Below are 18803 nucleotides of genomic sequence, written 5' to 3' on the forward strand. Positions count from 1 at the left end.
AGTACTGACACAAACTATGGAAATAATTTACAGGCAAACTGGGAACGGTTACGCAGACCGCTTACTTACTTGAGATCTCTGTATCTCTGCATCATCTCCTTTTAAAATATTCAACAGTTGCTAATTACACGTGTAAGGGAATGAAACGTTCTCCTTTTTCTAGGAAAGCAGTACCACCACCTGCTAACCTCTCTTAGACTACTTGCTCACCAAATAGCTGGTATCCCTGAATATAGGGTTGGCTTCTCTTTAAAAATATGCGCAGGATTTTAATGAGAAGTCTATCCCACAAGTGCAGTGGTAACCCAAATACGATCCACTTTCTACAATGGACCGAGCGTGACATTTTCCCTTCATTTTGCTCTCAAAAACAGGTTTCTGGCTAATGGCTGCCAAGGACAACTCTACGCTGAATATTGTGCCAGACTTGGCTGTAAATGGATTGTATTTATTTTATCTTATTAGAGAGGTCATTGAAGAGAGGTTTGGTGCGTGTCAGACCGCGGATTGGGGATAATAATAATAATACTGGACCGGCCTTGATATTGACTTAACCTTGTCATCAATAGGATCGTAAAAAAAATGAAGTGGCCTTAATTATGAGGTGGTCTACAGAAAATGTATTTAAGGATTAATATTAGGTCCCCTGTACAGATAATCTGATTTATTTAAAGGAGTGTCTGAGAAATGTTCACAGTTACAAAGCCACACGTGCTTAGCGTTTGTACTATTTTGCTCCTGAAGAACTCTCCAGTTAAGAAAGAACATTACTGATCCAAATCCCCCCTCTGCCACTGACTGACTCCCTGTGTGACCCTGAGCAAGTCAGATGTTAAATCAATGTCCTATTGTAAGTGGCTCTGCATATAATGCACAGATCACAGCCTGCCTCTGTAAAGCGCTTTGTGATGGTGGTCCACTATGAAAGGCGCTATATAAAGATATTATTATTATTAAAATCACAGCATTTTTATTTGTTCCCACTGTTTTGGACAGAACTGAAATAAATGCTTCCTACCTTCCGTTCTAAACTCTAGTCTGCTTCTGTGTACGCCCTCTTCTCTCTTTGCTAAATTTGAAGTCGTGTCTTGGGTTGACTTTGTAGATTTGGTAGAATTTCCCAGTAGATTTCCCCATTTTTCTCTCTCTGTTATATTTCGCCAAAAGGGAATGATGAGTAGAAAGTCTGGGTTTCCTTTGTGGTACAGCTACTGCTCCAGGTTGCCTGCCTTGATGAAATCTTCTCCATACTGTCCTGTAGAGTTAATTAACGGCACAGTGAGATCTCCTCTGACAGCTGAACAAGTTCTCTATCTTTTAGAATTGAAGATTTACAGCTTGCCGTAGCTAGACTGCTGCATACCTCTGTGTATAGACACCCCTGGAAAGAAGCAACCACCAAAAAAAAGAACTGCAAAAAGAACGTCTAGTTTATTTTGCTGCAGTGGGTTAATATGCAGGCCTATTTGGTTTCTGATTTGGTCACAAATGGAATTCGTTTCGTGGTTTCAACCCCTGTAGTGGAAAGTGGTGTAATCTAATCTAATCTGATGTAACAGGCTTGAGGCGTGGAGACTGAACTGCTCCCTCACCTCCCTAAGAGAAAGGGTGCTCCCTCCAGTCCAGGGAAGGCGTGAGGCATTGAGACTGAACTGCTCCCTCCCTCACCCCCTAAGAGAAAGGCTGCTCCCTCCATTGCACTAGATTAAACTTGTGAATTCAATTTGTTTGAACCCTAGCACTCATATATTTTGTTTTCGGTTAAATGTTAAATGTTTTAATTCGATTCAACTGATAATAAATGGATTTTAATAATGTTTTTTTTTTTTGTTCTTAGATCCGATTTGGACAGCTTCTTACATTGGTGGAGAACCATTTTAAAACTATAGGATCTGCAGCATATGCTCTGTGCTGTAATCAACTAGGAATCATGCATCTTATCTTGTGGGCTGTCGACACAAGATAGCCACAGCTGAAAAACTTGCCTCGCAACCTTCCAGACTCCTCGTAGGAAATTATTGGATCTTATGACTTAATTTTTGGAAGACTTGTCCTAACGCCTCCTCCTCCCCGCCCCCTCCCCTCAATTCTGACCAATGGAGAAGCTTAGAAAGGAAGGAGAACAGCCGTAAGGAAAGGAAGCACAGCTTTTGGAAGGAATTCTGGGAGAAGAAAACTGGATTGGTGGATTCTCCCTCGCAAATCACTGGATTGGACTAAAAAGAAATTATAGCGACCCATTTCTCTGCTAACGGTGGATTTGAAAATATTGCTAAAATTTTTTTTTCTGGGTTAACTGTTTAAAAAAGATGGCCATATTTTTTCCATCTAAGGTCCTGTCCCGTTTGGGTATCTTCTTGGCCTTTTTGGTGTTCGGGGGAGCAATGGCGCTAGAATTCGGGGGTGCCCCAGGACAGTGGGCTAGGTACGCCCGTTGGGAAGCGGGCTCAATGGGAGAACTCAGTTTCAGCATCAAAACGAATGCCACCAAAGCCCTGGTGCTTTATCTGGACGACGGAGGGAACTGCGATTTCTTGGAGCTTCTCATCTCGGACGGCCGTTTGCAGCTACGCTTCGCCATCTCCTGCGCGGAACCCGCTACCATTCACTTAGACACGCCGGTCAGCGATGACCGCTGGCACATGGTCCTGCTCACCCGGAACTACCGCGAGACCATGCTGGTAGTAGACAGCGAGGCTAAGGTGTCCGAAGTGAAGTCCAAGCGCCGGGACATGTCTGTGGTCAGCGATCTATTTGTCGGAGGCATCCCTCCGGATGTCAGGCTCTCAGCTCTGACCTCCAGCACCGTCAAATATGAGCCCCCCTTCCAGGGGCTGATCGCCAACCTGAAACTGGGCGAGACTCCCCCCAACTTGCTCAGTAGCCAGGGAATCCAGAGTGACTTGGAGTATCTGTGCACCAAGCAGAACCCCTGCCTCAATGGGGGGCTTTGCTCCATACACCACGGGGAAGTTCGCTGCGACTGCAGCCTTACCAGGTACCAGGGAAAGTTCTGCAATGAAGGTAAGGAGAATTTGGAGTTGTTACAGTACATGTCCTCTCTAAGCCAGGGCTGTCTGAAACTGTTTTTCTAGAAGCCATCAGTCATAGCCACCCTGCATCTTGCAGTACACTGTTGCGCACCAGATGGCGCCAGTGCGTACCAATCTAAAGATTGGCTGATCTAGCCTTCATTATATGTATCTATGGCAGGAAAATAGAACAGAAGTACAGTCCCTGAACTCCTTGTCATAGATAAAAAATGGAACAAAAAACACAATATTTGAAGAAGGTATAAGAAAATTATAAATAGGAAGATTTTAACCCATGAAGGTGCACAAGGAATTGAGCGCTTGCTCAAATGCTTTCTTCTGAAAAGACAATCGAGCATTTGGATGACCAGATCCAGCCTGCCAGTACATTTTAAACCCTGTTTCCTGCACCTCACTGGGATGATAGTGGGTTCCCAATGGTCCTGAATCAAATATTCTTTGAATAATTAACCTAAGCCATATATTTTTTATTGGGAATGTATCGGTATTATAATTAGCGCTGAGTCAATATGTGAATATTCTTTCATAATCTAAAATCCTATTCAAATAACTTTGAGTAAGTTGGAAAAGCAGAACCCGTATCATATTCCTTGAAAAAATAAACCGATACCGCATTAACTACCCTGTTAATAAAAACAGTGAAGCACTCTGCACAGTAGAAAGCTTGTTATTGAAGTCGGACGTCATGCATGTATAGGTTTCCATTGCACTCTACATTATTGATCGTTACGTTTGAATCCTGTTACAGGGACATGGTCATTTTGGCCTCTGAGTTCATCTGAAGCAGTGTCTGTTCCAATGCAATGGTATATCAGATTTATAAGAGGGATTCCTTGCTCCACTTGCTGCATTCTGTTCACAGTTGAAGGAGGTGTTTTAAAATAGAACTAAGACGCACACACACACAGTTGGAATAACCAGTGCATGTGGCTTTCCTACCATGGTGGGGGGGTCCAGCGAAGTTGAAGAGAAGCTGTCTTTTCAATGGCTGTTTCTTCCTGAAAGTGGCAGTACTCATCGTACTCTCTGCTCCCTTTTTAAATGCTAAAGGCGATCTGAAGTTATTGATCAAAACTCATATGCAAAATGTTTGAGTGAGACTAAAGGAAAAAAACACACAACAAATCCAAACTATTCTGTCGTTGTAAGGTTTTAAAACATTATTATTATTATTATTATTATTATTATTATTATTATTATTATTATTATTATTATTTATTTATTTGGCAGGCGCCTTTATCCAAGGCGACCTACAGGTGTTACAATGCAAGGTCAGTAATTGAATGCAGTATAGTTTACAATAAGTTATGCTGCTCAAAGTACAATATGAAATAAGATGCAACCCAACCACAGTCCTGGAGGGCCATTCCTCTCTAAGGCTAATGATAATTAAACTGCTTCAGGGTCTTGGATGGAGGTTTGACTGTTGCACCATTCTGCTAGCAGTATCTCCTAACCCCTTGACTTGCATCCTAAGTGACTGTCTGTCTGCATCGCCTTGCAGCTCCTTTGCTAAGGGAATGTGATGGCTCGGTTACATGCTGTTGCCTCTCATGCCCGGCAGCTTCTAAAGCTAGGTGGATAGGAAGGCATTTGGCTGCTACCGATGGAGAGTCACACAGCCAAGATCCAGGACAAAAATAAGCCAGATCCCCTTTGCTTGTTTTCAGCTGTCTTGAATAAGAAAAAAAAAACTCAGGAGTGCTCTTATTAAATCACTAAGAGGATGAGAACAGATTATTTCTGAACAACAGGGGACCCCAGTAGCCTCTTGCTGTGTAATTACACTGTTATCTGTTTCATAGTTTTACTGTGCTGTATGTACGGTCAGGATAGATGGTCTTGGGGCATAGACTCCCTCTCGAGGCTTATTTTTCAGGAGCTCACAAAATATATACCACTCTCTGTAAAATGCCCCCCCCCCTCCCCGGATGTGAAATGGTTCAGTCCAGAATCAGCTTCCACAGTCTTTCAATGCATGAAGGCCTGCCGGTGCTGTGTCGTGGTGAGACTAATTATAAAAAAAAAAAAACAACATGAGCCAGTCTCATTAAAGGATTTTAAATGTCTTTCACCTTGCTAATATTGTAGCGATTCCATTTCTTGCTTTTCTATTTCGGTGATATATTGTCCTAAACTGGCATTTTGATTGCACTGTGATTGGCTGGTTTCTGATAATGCGATTTCTAAAGTCTTAATACTGCACCTTCAAAGGCTTTTTATAGCCTCGTTTAGTCCATTACAGATATACTGACACAGAACAAATTAACCTAATGACCCCCCGCTAATTGGGTCGTTAGACTTGTGTGAGATATACAGTCGAGTTAAAGAGCCTATGAATATGCATATCAAAAGTGAAATGGTTAAATACATTTTAGAACTCAAATATAGATTTTATTTTGCTAGTCTGTTGCAGTATTTGGTTTCTGTTTCTGGTATTCAGTCTAAAATCTACTTCAAGCAACATTGAATTATGCTTGTAATCTAAGCAGTAAGAAAACACTTGCATGCTTTAATAGATGCTAGTTGCACAAGCAGAGACGGTACGGTTCTCTTTACAGAGGCATCAAAAGCATTTTAGAAACTCAAATGCAATAGCAAAAAGAATAGCAAATTATAATAATAGTAATAGATTTCAGACAGGAGATCAAGGTTCTGGAAAGTATTGCTAAGCTCAATCGCTCGCTTAGTCAGAAGCACGCAGATCGCCAGAACGAGTAACCACAAGGGTTGATGAGATTTCATTTGCACATCTAGTTTAAGATTCCTTGAACCCTTGACTGGCTTCACTACTGATGCTTCGTTATATTCATAAATGTTCCAGGTGTTGTTTACCCAGGGCAGCCTCTCCGACTTCCTGTTTCACTCCCCTGTCAAAACCACAGCTCCTGCCTTAGCCCCAGTCTGCCGGTCAAGAAGCCTCATTGACCGCTGTGTTAATCCTATTGACTTAACTGCATTAAACTAATGTGCTGTAGTGCCAGAAGCCGTTGATTGGGAGGGCTCTTGTGTACTGGGGCTTGATGAGTGTGTTTTGCTGGGCTGGTTCTGCATCGGAGTCAGTAATCCACACTTTCTTTTAATGTTGATTTCAAACCGTTTGGAGGGTAGAAGTGAACTCGGAGTCAGAGTCAGAGAAGGGCAACTGACCTGATCCCAGGACTTGATGGGATGAGCTGTGAGGACAGGGCAAGCCTAGAAAAGGTGAAGAGAGGAGACTTGATTATAAAATACTGCTTTAAATAAATCATACATAAAATAAAACCCCCAAACCATTGCGACAGAACCCGGATCTGCAGAGGTGAAGAGCTAGTGAATTATCCCACTGTGCACCCTAGCCCCCTCCTTTAGCAAGAAGGCAGTTTTGGCAGTACAGTGCAGGAATAGACACACCCCCCACCTCCCCTCCCCTCCCCTCTCCTCCCCTCCCAGTAGCCTCAAAGCCCTAGGGATATTGAAGCAGGTAAATCAAGGTTTAGACGATCGTTGCAATCAAAGATACTGCTGTTCTCCCGACTGGCAGCAATAAACATAACAAGCTGCTTGAGATAATTAAAAGGTGAATAAACAGCCAGCAAGGATCGCGGCATCAGGAGACAGTTGCTACTGGCAACGCACACTAGCGCTATTAATGAAGACAAAAAAGCTGCTTTTGTCTTTGAAAGCCGCAAAGACGTGGGCTGCGGGTCATGTTTTATATCGTTTCCAAGAAAACCTTTTTTTTCACACGCAATTATTGAGCCTGCTTACCTTCCTGAGATCTGAGCGGATCACAGTCCCAGAAGAAAAACAAGTTCTAACACCAGCGCTTGGCTGATGACCACGCTTAACTTCGCTTTCTAAAATCTTATCAAGATTGCAAATCCTAGGTGGTTTATCTGGAGGCAAAGCATCCCTAAGATAATTATGTTGTCTGCTCCGCGCGTGCATTGTGGACTAATTACCTCCAGCAGAACACACGCGCCTGTCTTCTCAAGATAGCATCTAGATCAGTCTAAAAAAAAAGTTTTAATTGTATAGTCAGTTTCCACAGCTTAGGCAAGCTACAGACCAGATATATTGATGCTTCCATTATGCAAATTGCTCTCTAAAAGCTATCAGGCTAATTAAATATTCCTGTCAATCTTTTTCTGAAGGGTATTGAGAAATACCGTTCACTGTGTATATAAGTGAGGTGGGGAAGCATAGGAGAGTCGCACTTGCTGAAGCCTGTGCGACGCTGATATGCTTCCCCGCCTCTCAGAAAATGTCTTCTTGTAGATAGTAGATCTGTAGATAGACGCACATAATTTGACTGCTCAGTGCAGTTAGAAATCTCCAGACAAGTCAAAGCAAATTCAAAGCCTCGCAAGCCAATACAACTCAAAATTTAAATAACAGAAACCTGAACTAATCAATTACAATCTTTAATCGACTAGGAGTTGATTCAAATAATGCCTCCCTTGAAAAAAAAAAAAAAACCTTTTAAAAGCGAAATTACTGTATGACTTTGAAGAATAATCTTTTGTATCCCTGGCTTGAATAGCAAAAAAAAAAAAAAAAAAAAAAAGAAAAGAAAACATTCTTTTGGTGTCTGTGAATTACATTCTTCCGTAGCTTTATCTGCAAGACAGCAGACCTGGTCTGGTTTTAGCTTTTGCGAAATTCCTACAGCCCGATTCCCCAGTGTCGATATGTATGACAATACGCATGATGGAAATGATGGACTGTTGCAAGAGGAATAAGATAGTATTCATACCAACTCTAAAACACCTTCAGTCAAGGACCACTTGTGAGTAACAATAAACTATGTAGTGCTTTTGATCTTGTATCTCAGTGCAAACAACACATACCTGTGTATCAATGCGATATATCATGCAAAGAGCACATTGAATCCGTTACACACCTACTAGCATGCTATACTTACAGCAGTAGGAGGTTATGATTCAGTTATTCTAGTTCACGATTTTTTTTTTCCTGTAACCTTCTCCAAATTATCTTCAAATATAGACAGTGGTAAGGATTCTGTACGAAGAGGCTTGTATACTGCCTTGTCACTTTATGAGGCTGTGTGGTCCTTAAAGAAACGGGCTTGTGATCCCCGGTTCAAATCCTGGCTGACTCACTGTGTGAGCCTGAGCGAGTCACTTCACTTCCTTGTCTTTGGGGTGAGACGCTGTTGTAAGTGACTCTGCAGCTGATGCATAGCTCACACACCCTAGTCTCGTATCTTGTAAAGCGCTTTGTGATGGTGGTGCACTATGAAAGGCGCTATATAAAAACACAAATAATTAAATACCTAATATCAGATTGGTTCCATCGTTTGCCCCCCGATCACAGCCTTGGCATGGCTTGGATGGTGTCCCCACTCATTAACCCCGTTGGTGCAAAGAGGTAGGCACAAGAATATAATTTACAGCATGCATGGTTTTCCTTCTTGCTTTTACATTCGTAAGCGAATCGATTTGTTTTTATTATTGCCTGTCCTGTGTAGCAAATTGATTGCTGACCTCAAGTAGCCACCAGTGCTAGGGTTTCTTCTGTGGCGTTTTTTAATGACATCTCAGAAATTCACTGTAAGGAATGCAGACAAGGTCGCATGTCCATGTATTTTCTCCTCTTTATGCTCTGCAGTAATTACAGTGCAAGAATGGAGCTGGACTGATTCATCTCGCTCCATTACCTCTCTTAATGCCACTGATTGTAAAAGCGGAGCATGCACACATTCTTCATCCTGAAAAAGTCAAGTTGTTTTATTGCAATGAGGCTTTTCGGACTGCGGGATAAAAATGTGGAGGCTTATTGAGTCTAGCTAGCCGGCCGAGTGACGTCTGGAGCTCTCTGTGTTTAATGGAAGCTCCTGTTGGGAATTTGATGGCCAGGTGAGAATGCATTTCTGCCGTGCAAGGTTACGCATCCCACTGTCATATTCAATGGTGTACTGCAATGCAATTCCTTGGTATCTCTAAGGACACCCCAATATGATCTAACTTCAGTCCACTAGGCACACTGTCCACATTATGTCTTGACGTTTCAATACTGTGTCATGTTTTGCACTACAAAAAATATATATTATTGCACTCGAGAGCTGACATAGAATCCTAGAGGGAGCACAATAATTCCATCCATCTTACCTGCTTTGCATTTCCATGCTCTACCGAGGACTGAAATCTGTCTCAAATGAATGGCATGAAAATGAATGGGGAGTTTTTGTTAGCTGCTATCACCTTTAATATCATGAGCTAGGGGTAGAGGCAATCGTGGAATTTACAGACTCCTGCAGAATTCGCTGCCTCCCACAGATTCACCATATTCTGCAGCTATATTATTATTATTATTAGTTTATTTAGCAGATGCCTTTTTCCAAGGTGACTCCCAGAGACTAGGGTGTGTGAACTATGCATCAGCTGCAGAGTCACTTACAACAACATCTCACCCAAAAGACGGAGCACAAGGGGTGAAGTGACTCGCTCAGGATCACACACAGTGAGTGAGTGAGTGAGCCAGGATTTGAACCTCCTGGTTACAAGCCCTTTTCTTTTACTGCACCACACAGCATTGTCACCTTAAGTATCATGAACAGTCTGTTAAAGGGACCTGAAATATATAATTATAATAATATCTTTGTTTTTATATAGCGTCTTTCATAGTGGACCACCATCACAAAGTGCTTTACAGAGATAGGCTGTGAACTGTGCATTATATTATGTTATATTATATCATAAGTCTTGTGATGTGATTTTTTTGTTTGACAGTTTCTAAAGATTTTAGTGACAAAAATGCTTGCTATATTAAATTTACCCATAAATTGGTATCGAACTCATAAATTGTTTGATACTATTATGCTACTAGCTTTGAATTTTTTATGAGCCATTATTAATACAAATACTGAACGCATAAGATGCTCTGCAGAACACTCCTCAGATATCTAGTTAACAGAAGTGTGGTTTTTTGCATAATTTCTCAAACGGGTTGACTCTAGCTGTGAGTACGGGTTCAAAGTATCTCTTCAGTCCAGGAAAACCACACAGCAGAGAAGGGAGTTAATTGAAGTTTTTAAAAATCCTCAGCGCTATAAGTTAACCCAAGTCACTACTTCAACTTTAGCACAGCAATCAGGACGAGAGGGCATAAATGGCAGCTGAGTAAGCTTGGAAGACAAGCACTTATATACGCCTGGCATAGCCTGCCAGGTGAATTATATAAAATACTAGAGTCACGAAAGGGCGCTTGCTTTTAGCAATTGGATTTAAGCCACTTTGATTTGATTTCTCAGTAATTTGTGCAAAAGACCGTCCTTAGAAAGTTTAATCGCAAGCACGTTCACAGAATATTCTGTTTGTAGAGCAAGCACAGAACATTGACAATGAAACAGTTGTATGTCTAAACTAAACAGCTGGATTCAGAGGATCGTGTTCTTAGATCAAGCTCTGCATCTGCTTGTCTGCTCAGGGCGGAATATGAAAAAGACCACTTGTGTATAATTGGGGCACAGTTGAGCCAGAACACAGGTCTGGTACTATTTTCTATAGGTAGCTCAGACAGCGCAGTTCTGCCACTGACCCACAGGCATGTAAAGCATAGCTTTCTGACCAGATGGAGAAAGACACTGTGGAAATTAGATAAATGCATGACCTGTTATATGTGTTGCTAGAAGTTCAGCATACAAGTAAAATGTGAATTCATGTAACAATTCTTATAGGAAAATTCCTATTTTAGTGGTGTCCCGGTGCCTTCAGATTTAGGACTGTACCATTGTCCCCTATATATCCATGCTGTCAATGGGAGGCAGTACAAGGTAGGAAAATAGATTTGAACTCATCTAAGCCACTAAACTCTAAACTATTTTCTTCTGGTTTCCTTATTAACTTTGTCTGCGTGTGGTTATTTTTTGTTCTCTGTGGCTTGTCAGTTCTTTATACAAAACTCCTTGATGCTTTTATTGATTCCACACATGAATGATCTGTATCCTAGATCACCCATTCCTCTTCTGTAAAGTCATTCCCTTTGATCCACTCAAATACATTTCTGTGAAACCCAGTGAACATTAATGATGTTCAGATGCAATTGGATGTATTTGTCCCACCTTTTCCCCTTGTCTATATTCCCCGTTGCTCCAATATAGAATCTCTATATATTTGAACTGTCTTGCTATGTCTGGAGAACTCTATTGCACTGAGACACCATCCTCATCCATTCTGTGCAACCTTACATCTCTGGTGGCCCAACCTACCTGGAAAACTGCTTGTTGAAGCCTGATGAAGCCTGATATTAATGTTATTGAGAGTATCAGATTCTGAGGATGTACAGAGGGACAGGGGGGAGGGTCTCTCTGTCTGTACATTTTTACAGGTATCTTGAGAACACAACTTTTCCCCCCATACTGCAAATCAGTAAACCACCACGCTATCCATCAATCAATCAATCTTTATTTTATATAGCGCCTTTCATAGCGGACCACCATCACAATGCGCTTTACAAGATGCAGTAACAAGAAGAAAATCCATAATACTTCAAATACAGAGAAATGCATCATACATGATATACAGTAAAAAAACACAATGCATAATACATGATATACAGTAAAAAAACAATGCATAATACATGATATACAGTAAAAAACACAATGCATAATACATTAAATACAGTGGAAAGTGCAGAATACATGATAGCAACATAATACGTGAAATAGTAGCAGCAGCTAAGAACAGATATGAGGCTTAAAGAGCATGGAGAGCAAGAGAGAACAGGCGGGTCTGGAGAGTTGATTTAAAGCGAGCGACGGTGGGAGCATCACATCACCAAAGCTGGGAAAGAGTTCCATGGAGCTAAACCAGCGTTCTTCAAGTGTGGTGCACTTTTGCTTGGGGATAACAAGCAGGCCAGAGTTGGAGGACCTCAGCTTGCGGGCCGGGACACAGCAGGGTCAGCAGGTTGAGGAAGTGCTGGGGACCTGTGTTTTGAAGGGCATTGTAGGTGAGCAGGAGAGAAACTAATCCTGAACTTTAAAGGTAAAGGGCAAGACTAATGTCTTATCTGTTAACCTAATGCCATCTCGATCTTAAACAGCCATTTTCATTGAACTATTCATTGGCATTTCTTCTTCTGTATTGTTCAGCACTAGCATGGCATTCAATGACGCGCCTGCTTCGTCTCAGAGTTTGCCCTTGTTTTTATGAAATTTGAGACCTACGACATTGATCCAGGAAAGGAAAGAAAGGATTGATAAAATGTAAATTGGACAGCAGCCAAGGATTTGGTCGGGAGACATCATTGCAAAAGCAGAGCCGAGTCGGTTTCATCAAAGTTCATTAAATTTAATTTGGTGCAAAGGATGTCTCAGTAATTAGAATAACAGAGATTGGGCTAATGAAATTACAATAAACACTGGCACAAATAATGGAAGCTTCACGCTTGTCGAAGTCAGATAAGACATTATTGGCGGGCGACCTTCACAGGGGTATTGTGCATGACGGGGGGGGTGGCGGGGGGCGGGGGTCCCGAGAGAGGCCGCCTGCCTGATGTGGAAATGTGGAGGTTTACCCTAAGTTTCTACCGAACTTCAACATCAGAACTCTCAAAGTGTAACTACATTTGTAGATTTATTAGCGGGCTGTCTGTCTTGTCCTTTTTTTGCCCAGCCTATATCCTGATAAGCAGTGCTATCAAAGTTACTTTGAAAAAGTAATCCGTCAGTTACAAGTTCCTTGAACAAAATTGGAATGAGTTGCAGGAATTTTTTACTTTAAACAGACGTTACAAAATAGTATAAATTACTTTGAAACAAATGTAACTAGTTTTGGTTACACACAGTTACTTCTCAGGCATAGTTTATATTGTACAGCTATATATATATTAATATGGTCAGGCTGCAACTCAAAATATTCTTTGAAGATCCAGTTGTCAAACCAACACATTTTTGGCTGCCACTTGCTGGGAGAATTGTGATCCTTGTCTCTCGTGGCTCCCGGTCCCTCATCTAACTGTTAAGCCACACTATATCCTGGCCACTCAATCACCTAGCCTCTGATATTGAAGTTCTGTCACATTTTTCCATTGGTTTGTATTTTCATTCTGCCAAGACGATGCAGGATTTTGGCTTGACATTCTTATTTATATATACATTTATATTTTTATATTTATTAATTTTCCTGCTGACGAGGGGTTTGTGTCAGCTGGATTACACCGCTGTAAAAATATTTTTGAACAAAATTGGAATGAGTTGCAGGAATTTTTTACTTTAAACAGACGTTACAAAATAGTATAAATTACTTTGAAACAAATGTAACTAGTTTTGGTTACACACAGTTACTTCTCAGGCATAGTTTATATTGTACAGCTATATATATATATATATATATATATATATATATATATATATATATATATATATATATATATATATAACTCAAAATATTCTTTGAAGATCCAGTTGTCAAACCAACACATTTTTGGCTGCCACTTGCTGGGAGAATTGTGATCCTTGTCTCTCGTGGCTCCCGGTCCCTCATCTAACTGTTAAGCCACACTATATCCTGGCCACTCAATCACCTAGCCTCTGATATTGAAGTTCTGTCACATTTTTCCATTGGTTTGTATTTTCATTCTGCCAAGACGATGCAGGATTTTGGCTTGACATTCTTATTTATATATACATTTATATTTTTATATTTATTAATTTTCCTGCTGACGAGGGGTTTGTGTCAGCTGGATTACACCGCTGTAAAAATATTTTTTTAATAAAGAAATTGTTGAAGCATGTAATAGTCCCTCTATTAAACAACATTGCACAAACCCTTAATCCTGTTTTAGGAGCTTTAAGAGCTATAACTACTAAAGAGATAAGTCTATTCTGGGTTTCTAAAATTCTCCTGGGACTGTTGAACTGCATGTCTCAAAATCAAAAGAACTAAGCATGCTAATATTGTAAACCACATATCAGAAATCAACCAATCACACTGAAGCATTTGCCAAAATTCCGGTACATCATATCCTGTGTACACATTCCGTGCATAGAACAACCACACCTAATTCCAACAACTAACTTCACTCTTTCTTTGAATGTTGATGAGCTTGCCAGTAGTTTCTCTGAAATCGCTACAAACTTTTAAAAACACCTGTTGCTCCACCTGAACTTTATACTGGCATCAATCAGAAAAAATCAGTGCTGTAACGATTACAATTAATTGTGACGTGGCCTTTTTACTGAGGTGCCCCTACAGCGAGATCTTACTGTAATAACATAAATACACTATGCATTGTGTTAGATTATTATTATTATTATTATTATTATTATTATTGAAATGATCAGGAGCCAGCAGTTTGAGCAGGGTTAGAAACTCACACTAGCCCTGCTGCTGCTGCTGCACCCAGTCCAAGGAAAGAGCCGGGCTAGCGGGAGAAAAGAGGCAAGAGAACGAAACCCAAATGCAGCTACAAATCTGTCCAAATTAAACAGGAAAACGGCTTTGAGTGATTTTCATTTCTCTTGTACAGTAAAACTTTGCTTAAAGGTTACAATTAAGTATTTACAGTGAGCTAGAAGAGAGGGGGAGAGAGAGGGGCAGGGGAAGGAGAAGTGATCTTATATTATCTCCTGCAAGGGAATTACCTGCCGGCTGGCTGGGGTTGATTTGTGCCGGATCGCACAGGATCCACGTACAGGTGCATGTTTTAGGATGCGACCTCTAGAAGTAAGAAAATTATTGTCTCAATCATAAAATTCTAGGTGATGCAAAACTTTTGGCCACAGCTGTAGTTCTTAGCAACAACAGAGTCTTTGCTCCTATTTCCCTTCAACAACTCCCTATTGTAATAACTCACTGACTGAATGAGTCACTGATGTCTGTAACTGACTGAGGGAATGAGTCAATAGTCTCACCTGCCATCTGCGGCATATCCCACAAATTTACTTTTATTAAAATTAAAAAGGCAGCACTGCACTATAATATTAACGCTATGCAATTCAATATGCAGTCCAACCCTTTTTATAGCTCCATTATTGTGTATTGAGTTTATAGCATGCTGGTCTTTCTGGCGAGGACCTTCAACAGAGGTTTGATAGTTATGGACTGCAGATGATGGTCTGAATATTGAATACTGGCTGCCGTAGCGTTTAATACAAGAGCAGCCTTAATATTCAAGGTACATTTGTATTGCTGGAGAAAGTGGCCTTTTAGTGTGGGATTCATGCCGAGGTTGTCTTTGGCAGTAAATTTATACTGTCCCAAGTACAATCTCATGTTCGACATGTCAAATACATCGAAAACTATTCCAACTGTACACTTCTGAATGCGTTACACTTACACTGATCTGGTTAAATACCCAGGGTTATAATTCACCATGTGCTTATAAAGTCTGTAGAAAGTCTTAAAAGGAGTTGAAAAGGGTTGACGTATTACAATGGCTTCTTCAGTTCTAAGGTCTTTCTTACAATTCCATTCAAGCCTGACATGAAGTACAGAGCCACGCAATGAAGTAAGAACAGTATATGGCATCTAATATTGCATTGCCCCTCCTTGTTTAACATGCAGGGATTTTATCTGTACTAAAGACAGACTGCAGCCCAGCAGGGATACAGATTGAAAGATCAGGCACTGACATTCTCTGACAGCTGGCTGTGGGAACAGTCCTGTAATGAAACCGGTGGAGCGTCAGCCAAATAAACCAAGGGAAAACACACACACATATACACACAGGCACGCACATATACACACAGGCACTCACATATACACACAGGCACGCACACACATATACACACAGGCACGCACATATACACACAGGCACACACACACATGTACACACACGCACGCACACACATATACACAAAGGCACACACATATACACACAGGCACACACTCACATATACACACAGGCACGCACACACATATACACACACACACACACATATACACAAAGGCACGCATATATACACACAGGCACACACTCACATATACACACAGGCACGCACACACATATACACACACGCACGCACACACATATACACAAAGGCACACACATATACACACAGGCACACACTCACATATACACACAGGCACGCACACACATATACACACGCACGCACATATACACACAGGCACGCACATATACACACAGGCACGCACACACATATACACACACGCACGCACATATACACACAGGCACGCACATATACACACAGGCACGCACACACATATACACACAGGCACGCACACACATATACACACACGCACGCACACACATATACACAAAGGCACACACATATACACACAGGCACACACATATACACACAGGCACGCACACACATATACACACATGCACGCACATATACACACAGGCACGCACATATACACAGAGGCACGCACACACATATACACACACGCACGCACATATACACACGGGCACGCACATATACACACAGGCACGCACACACATATACACACAGGCATGCACACACATATAGTCACACACATACACACTGAGACACACGCTCAGATACACATATAAACAGAGACAGACACACACACACACACACACACACATCGCAGGGCTCTTTAAAGCAATTTCTGCATCTATCAAGGGACACATTTATCAAACTGTGATTACAGACGTCTTTGCCAGTTCATATTCTATATTCTTTTTGACATGCTGTTGCTACATCATTCATTTTTTATTATCATATCGATAGCTCTAATATTGAATTTACAGCCATGGTAGGGGTGTGTGGCTAACTGGCATTGTTATAAGAGGTGTTGGGACAATAAGATTGCGTGTGCCACCTCTAGTTAATACAAAGTCATTAACGATTTTGTCTCAGAATGGCTATGCATACCAACTGCAGAGCGACATGACAGCCAGATTTCAAATGATTTACGAGGGGGGAGAAAAAAAATATATTCAAATTCAAGAACATCAATCAACAATAATAATACTTACATTTTTTTTTTTTTTTTTAGAGCTGATTATTACACATACAGATATAAATCTCTCTTGGTTGCCACCAAAAGCCCTCAATGGAATTACAGCGTTATTATTGTAGTTATATGACACTATTCCTTATGTACAGCTATAGTCTTGTATCGTCCTACAGAATTAACTCATTTTGCTTCATCAAGTCGAATGAAAGCTGCTGAATAATGTCACGTTAACATATTGAATTGCATACCGCTTTGTAGTTTTCCCATATACTTAATGAAAAACTGATAAGCAATTAAAAAAGGCGACATTGCAAAATCTAACATGAAATACTCTCGTACTATTATGGCTTCTGGTAGACTTTTCTGGTAGATCATTTTGTAGTTTCTTTGATTACATGATGTTAAATAAAATTCTTTCTTTTTTTTAAATGATGCCCCAATCCTAAAAAAAATGTTTTTCGCCATAGGTGTGCAGCAAATTCCAAAACCAAATACTATTAAACTAATAAATTGTGTTTTTCTACATTAAATGTACTGTATGAAATTTGACAAATCAATAACAGGAATGGATTGATTCCTTATAGGCATGTCTGTGTTGTGAGGAAATGAAACCTCAGGCCATTCCTAGCCCCTATAAACATCTTCAAGTGGGGAGTTTTCGTTTTAGCCTAATCAAGGGCTGATCTTTCAGAGGGAGGAGAACAGAAAAGCCAGACTGGGCCATTTGTCCTGGAAGATTGTTTTATAAATTAGTAAACAGCGGCTCAAGGCAAAGGGAGCCGAGGAAATCAAGAGAAACATGTTGGCTCGAGATTGGGTGTGAATGGAAGGATTGTCGCCTCCAGTGAGGGGGGTGGAGGGGTGGAGCGGGACAAAACCTGGGCTGGATCGTACAGAGCTGTGGGACAGGTATTAAGATTCCCCATTCATTCATGCATTCACTCACTCACTCACTGCTTTGGAGCCCAGTGCCCTTCAATCATGTTCAGTTTTACACTAGGTCAACAGATTTCTTAAGCCATATACCTCTAACCACTTATGAACTCGAGAATGGATATAAAACCAATAATAGATATGAAATCACTGGCAAGCATTGTAAAGCATAACAAAGTATGGCAAAACATTAATAAGCATGGAAAACCAGGGTAAACTATGATCTATATGCATAGCATAACCGCGGGAACTCGTGGTAACACTGCAAAAATACATCGCAAAAATACCAGGGTAAGCATTTATGCAGGCTCTCCCTCCACTCTCCCACACAGTCAGCCTAAAGGTGTCTCTCCGGCTTCTATTAGAGTCACGGCACTTTCCTAGCAAGCTTGGAGATATTGACAGGCTGCTATTGACTGGTTTGCTGTGAAAAGAGCACAGCCTTTCAACCAGTCACATGGGGCAGCTGCACGGTGCATTCAGCATTCCGGAAACCTGATCCACAACCTTGTCAAAAAGAAACACATGTTCCATTCCGTATAAGAAAAGGATCTACAGCCAGGATATAAATAGCTTCAGATTGCTTTTTATTACTCTCCCCTGCTGGTGGTGAAATTTCCTGTGAAGGAAGTGGTACGTATGCGTGTCACACTTGACAGATTTCTCCACATAGCTGGAGAATCTCTTACCCGGTTCTCGTGAAACTTATGAGTATGTGTCACAGCACAGATTGGAGGGCTACAAGAGGGTGTCTGTCTGTCCTTACATCTCTACTTGCGTCTGTCTGTCTGTCAGACTTTCCAGTGTCCTGTCTGGAGAGCCGCTTATCCAGTGGTCGTGAAACTTGGCAGTAACATTATTTATCAGAAGTTATTGAGAGAACCTGTTTCTGCATCAGGCGTAGCTTCATAGATCTGGCTGT

General features: G+C 41.1%; 1 protein-coding gene across 1 annotated transcript in view; it reads left to right on the plus strand.

The window, feature by feature from the left end:
* Positions 1-1841: 1841 nt before the first annotated feature.
* LOC121306269 (neurexin-2-like) overlaps positions 1842-18803 on the plus strand; it is a 132183-nt gene continuing 115221 nt past the window's right edge. The window contains exon 1 of the mRNA XM_041238011.1: positions 1842-3024. Coding sequence (XP_041093945.1) covers positions 2310-3024 — 715 coding nt within the window. The 5' untranslated portion in view covers positions 1842-2309. The remainder of the gene's footprint in view (positions 3025-18803) is intronic.

This window comes from Polyodon spathula, chromosome 47 (assembly GCF_017654505.1).
Source record: "Polyodon spathula isolate WHYD16114869_AA chromosome 47, ASM1765450v1, whole genome shotgun sequence".
Classification (NCBI taxonomy): domain Eukaryota; kingdom Metazoa; phylum Chordata; class Actinopteri; order Acipenseriformes; family Polyodontidae; genus Polyodon; species Polyodon spathula.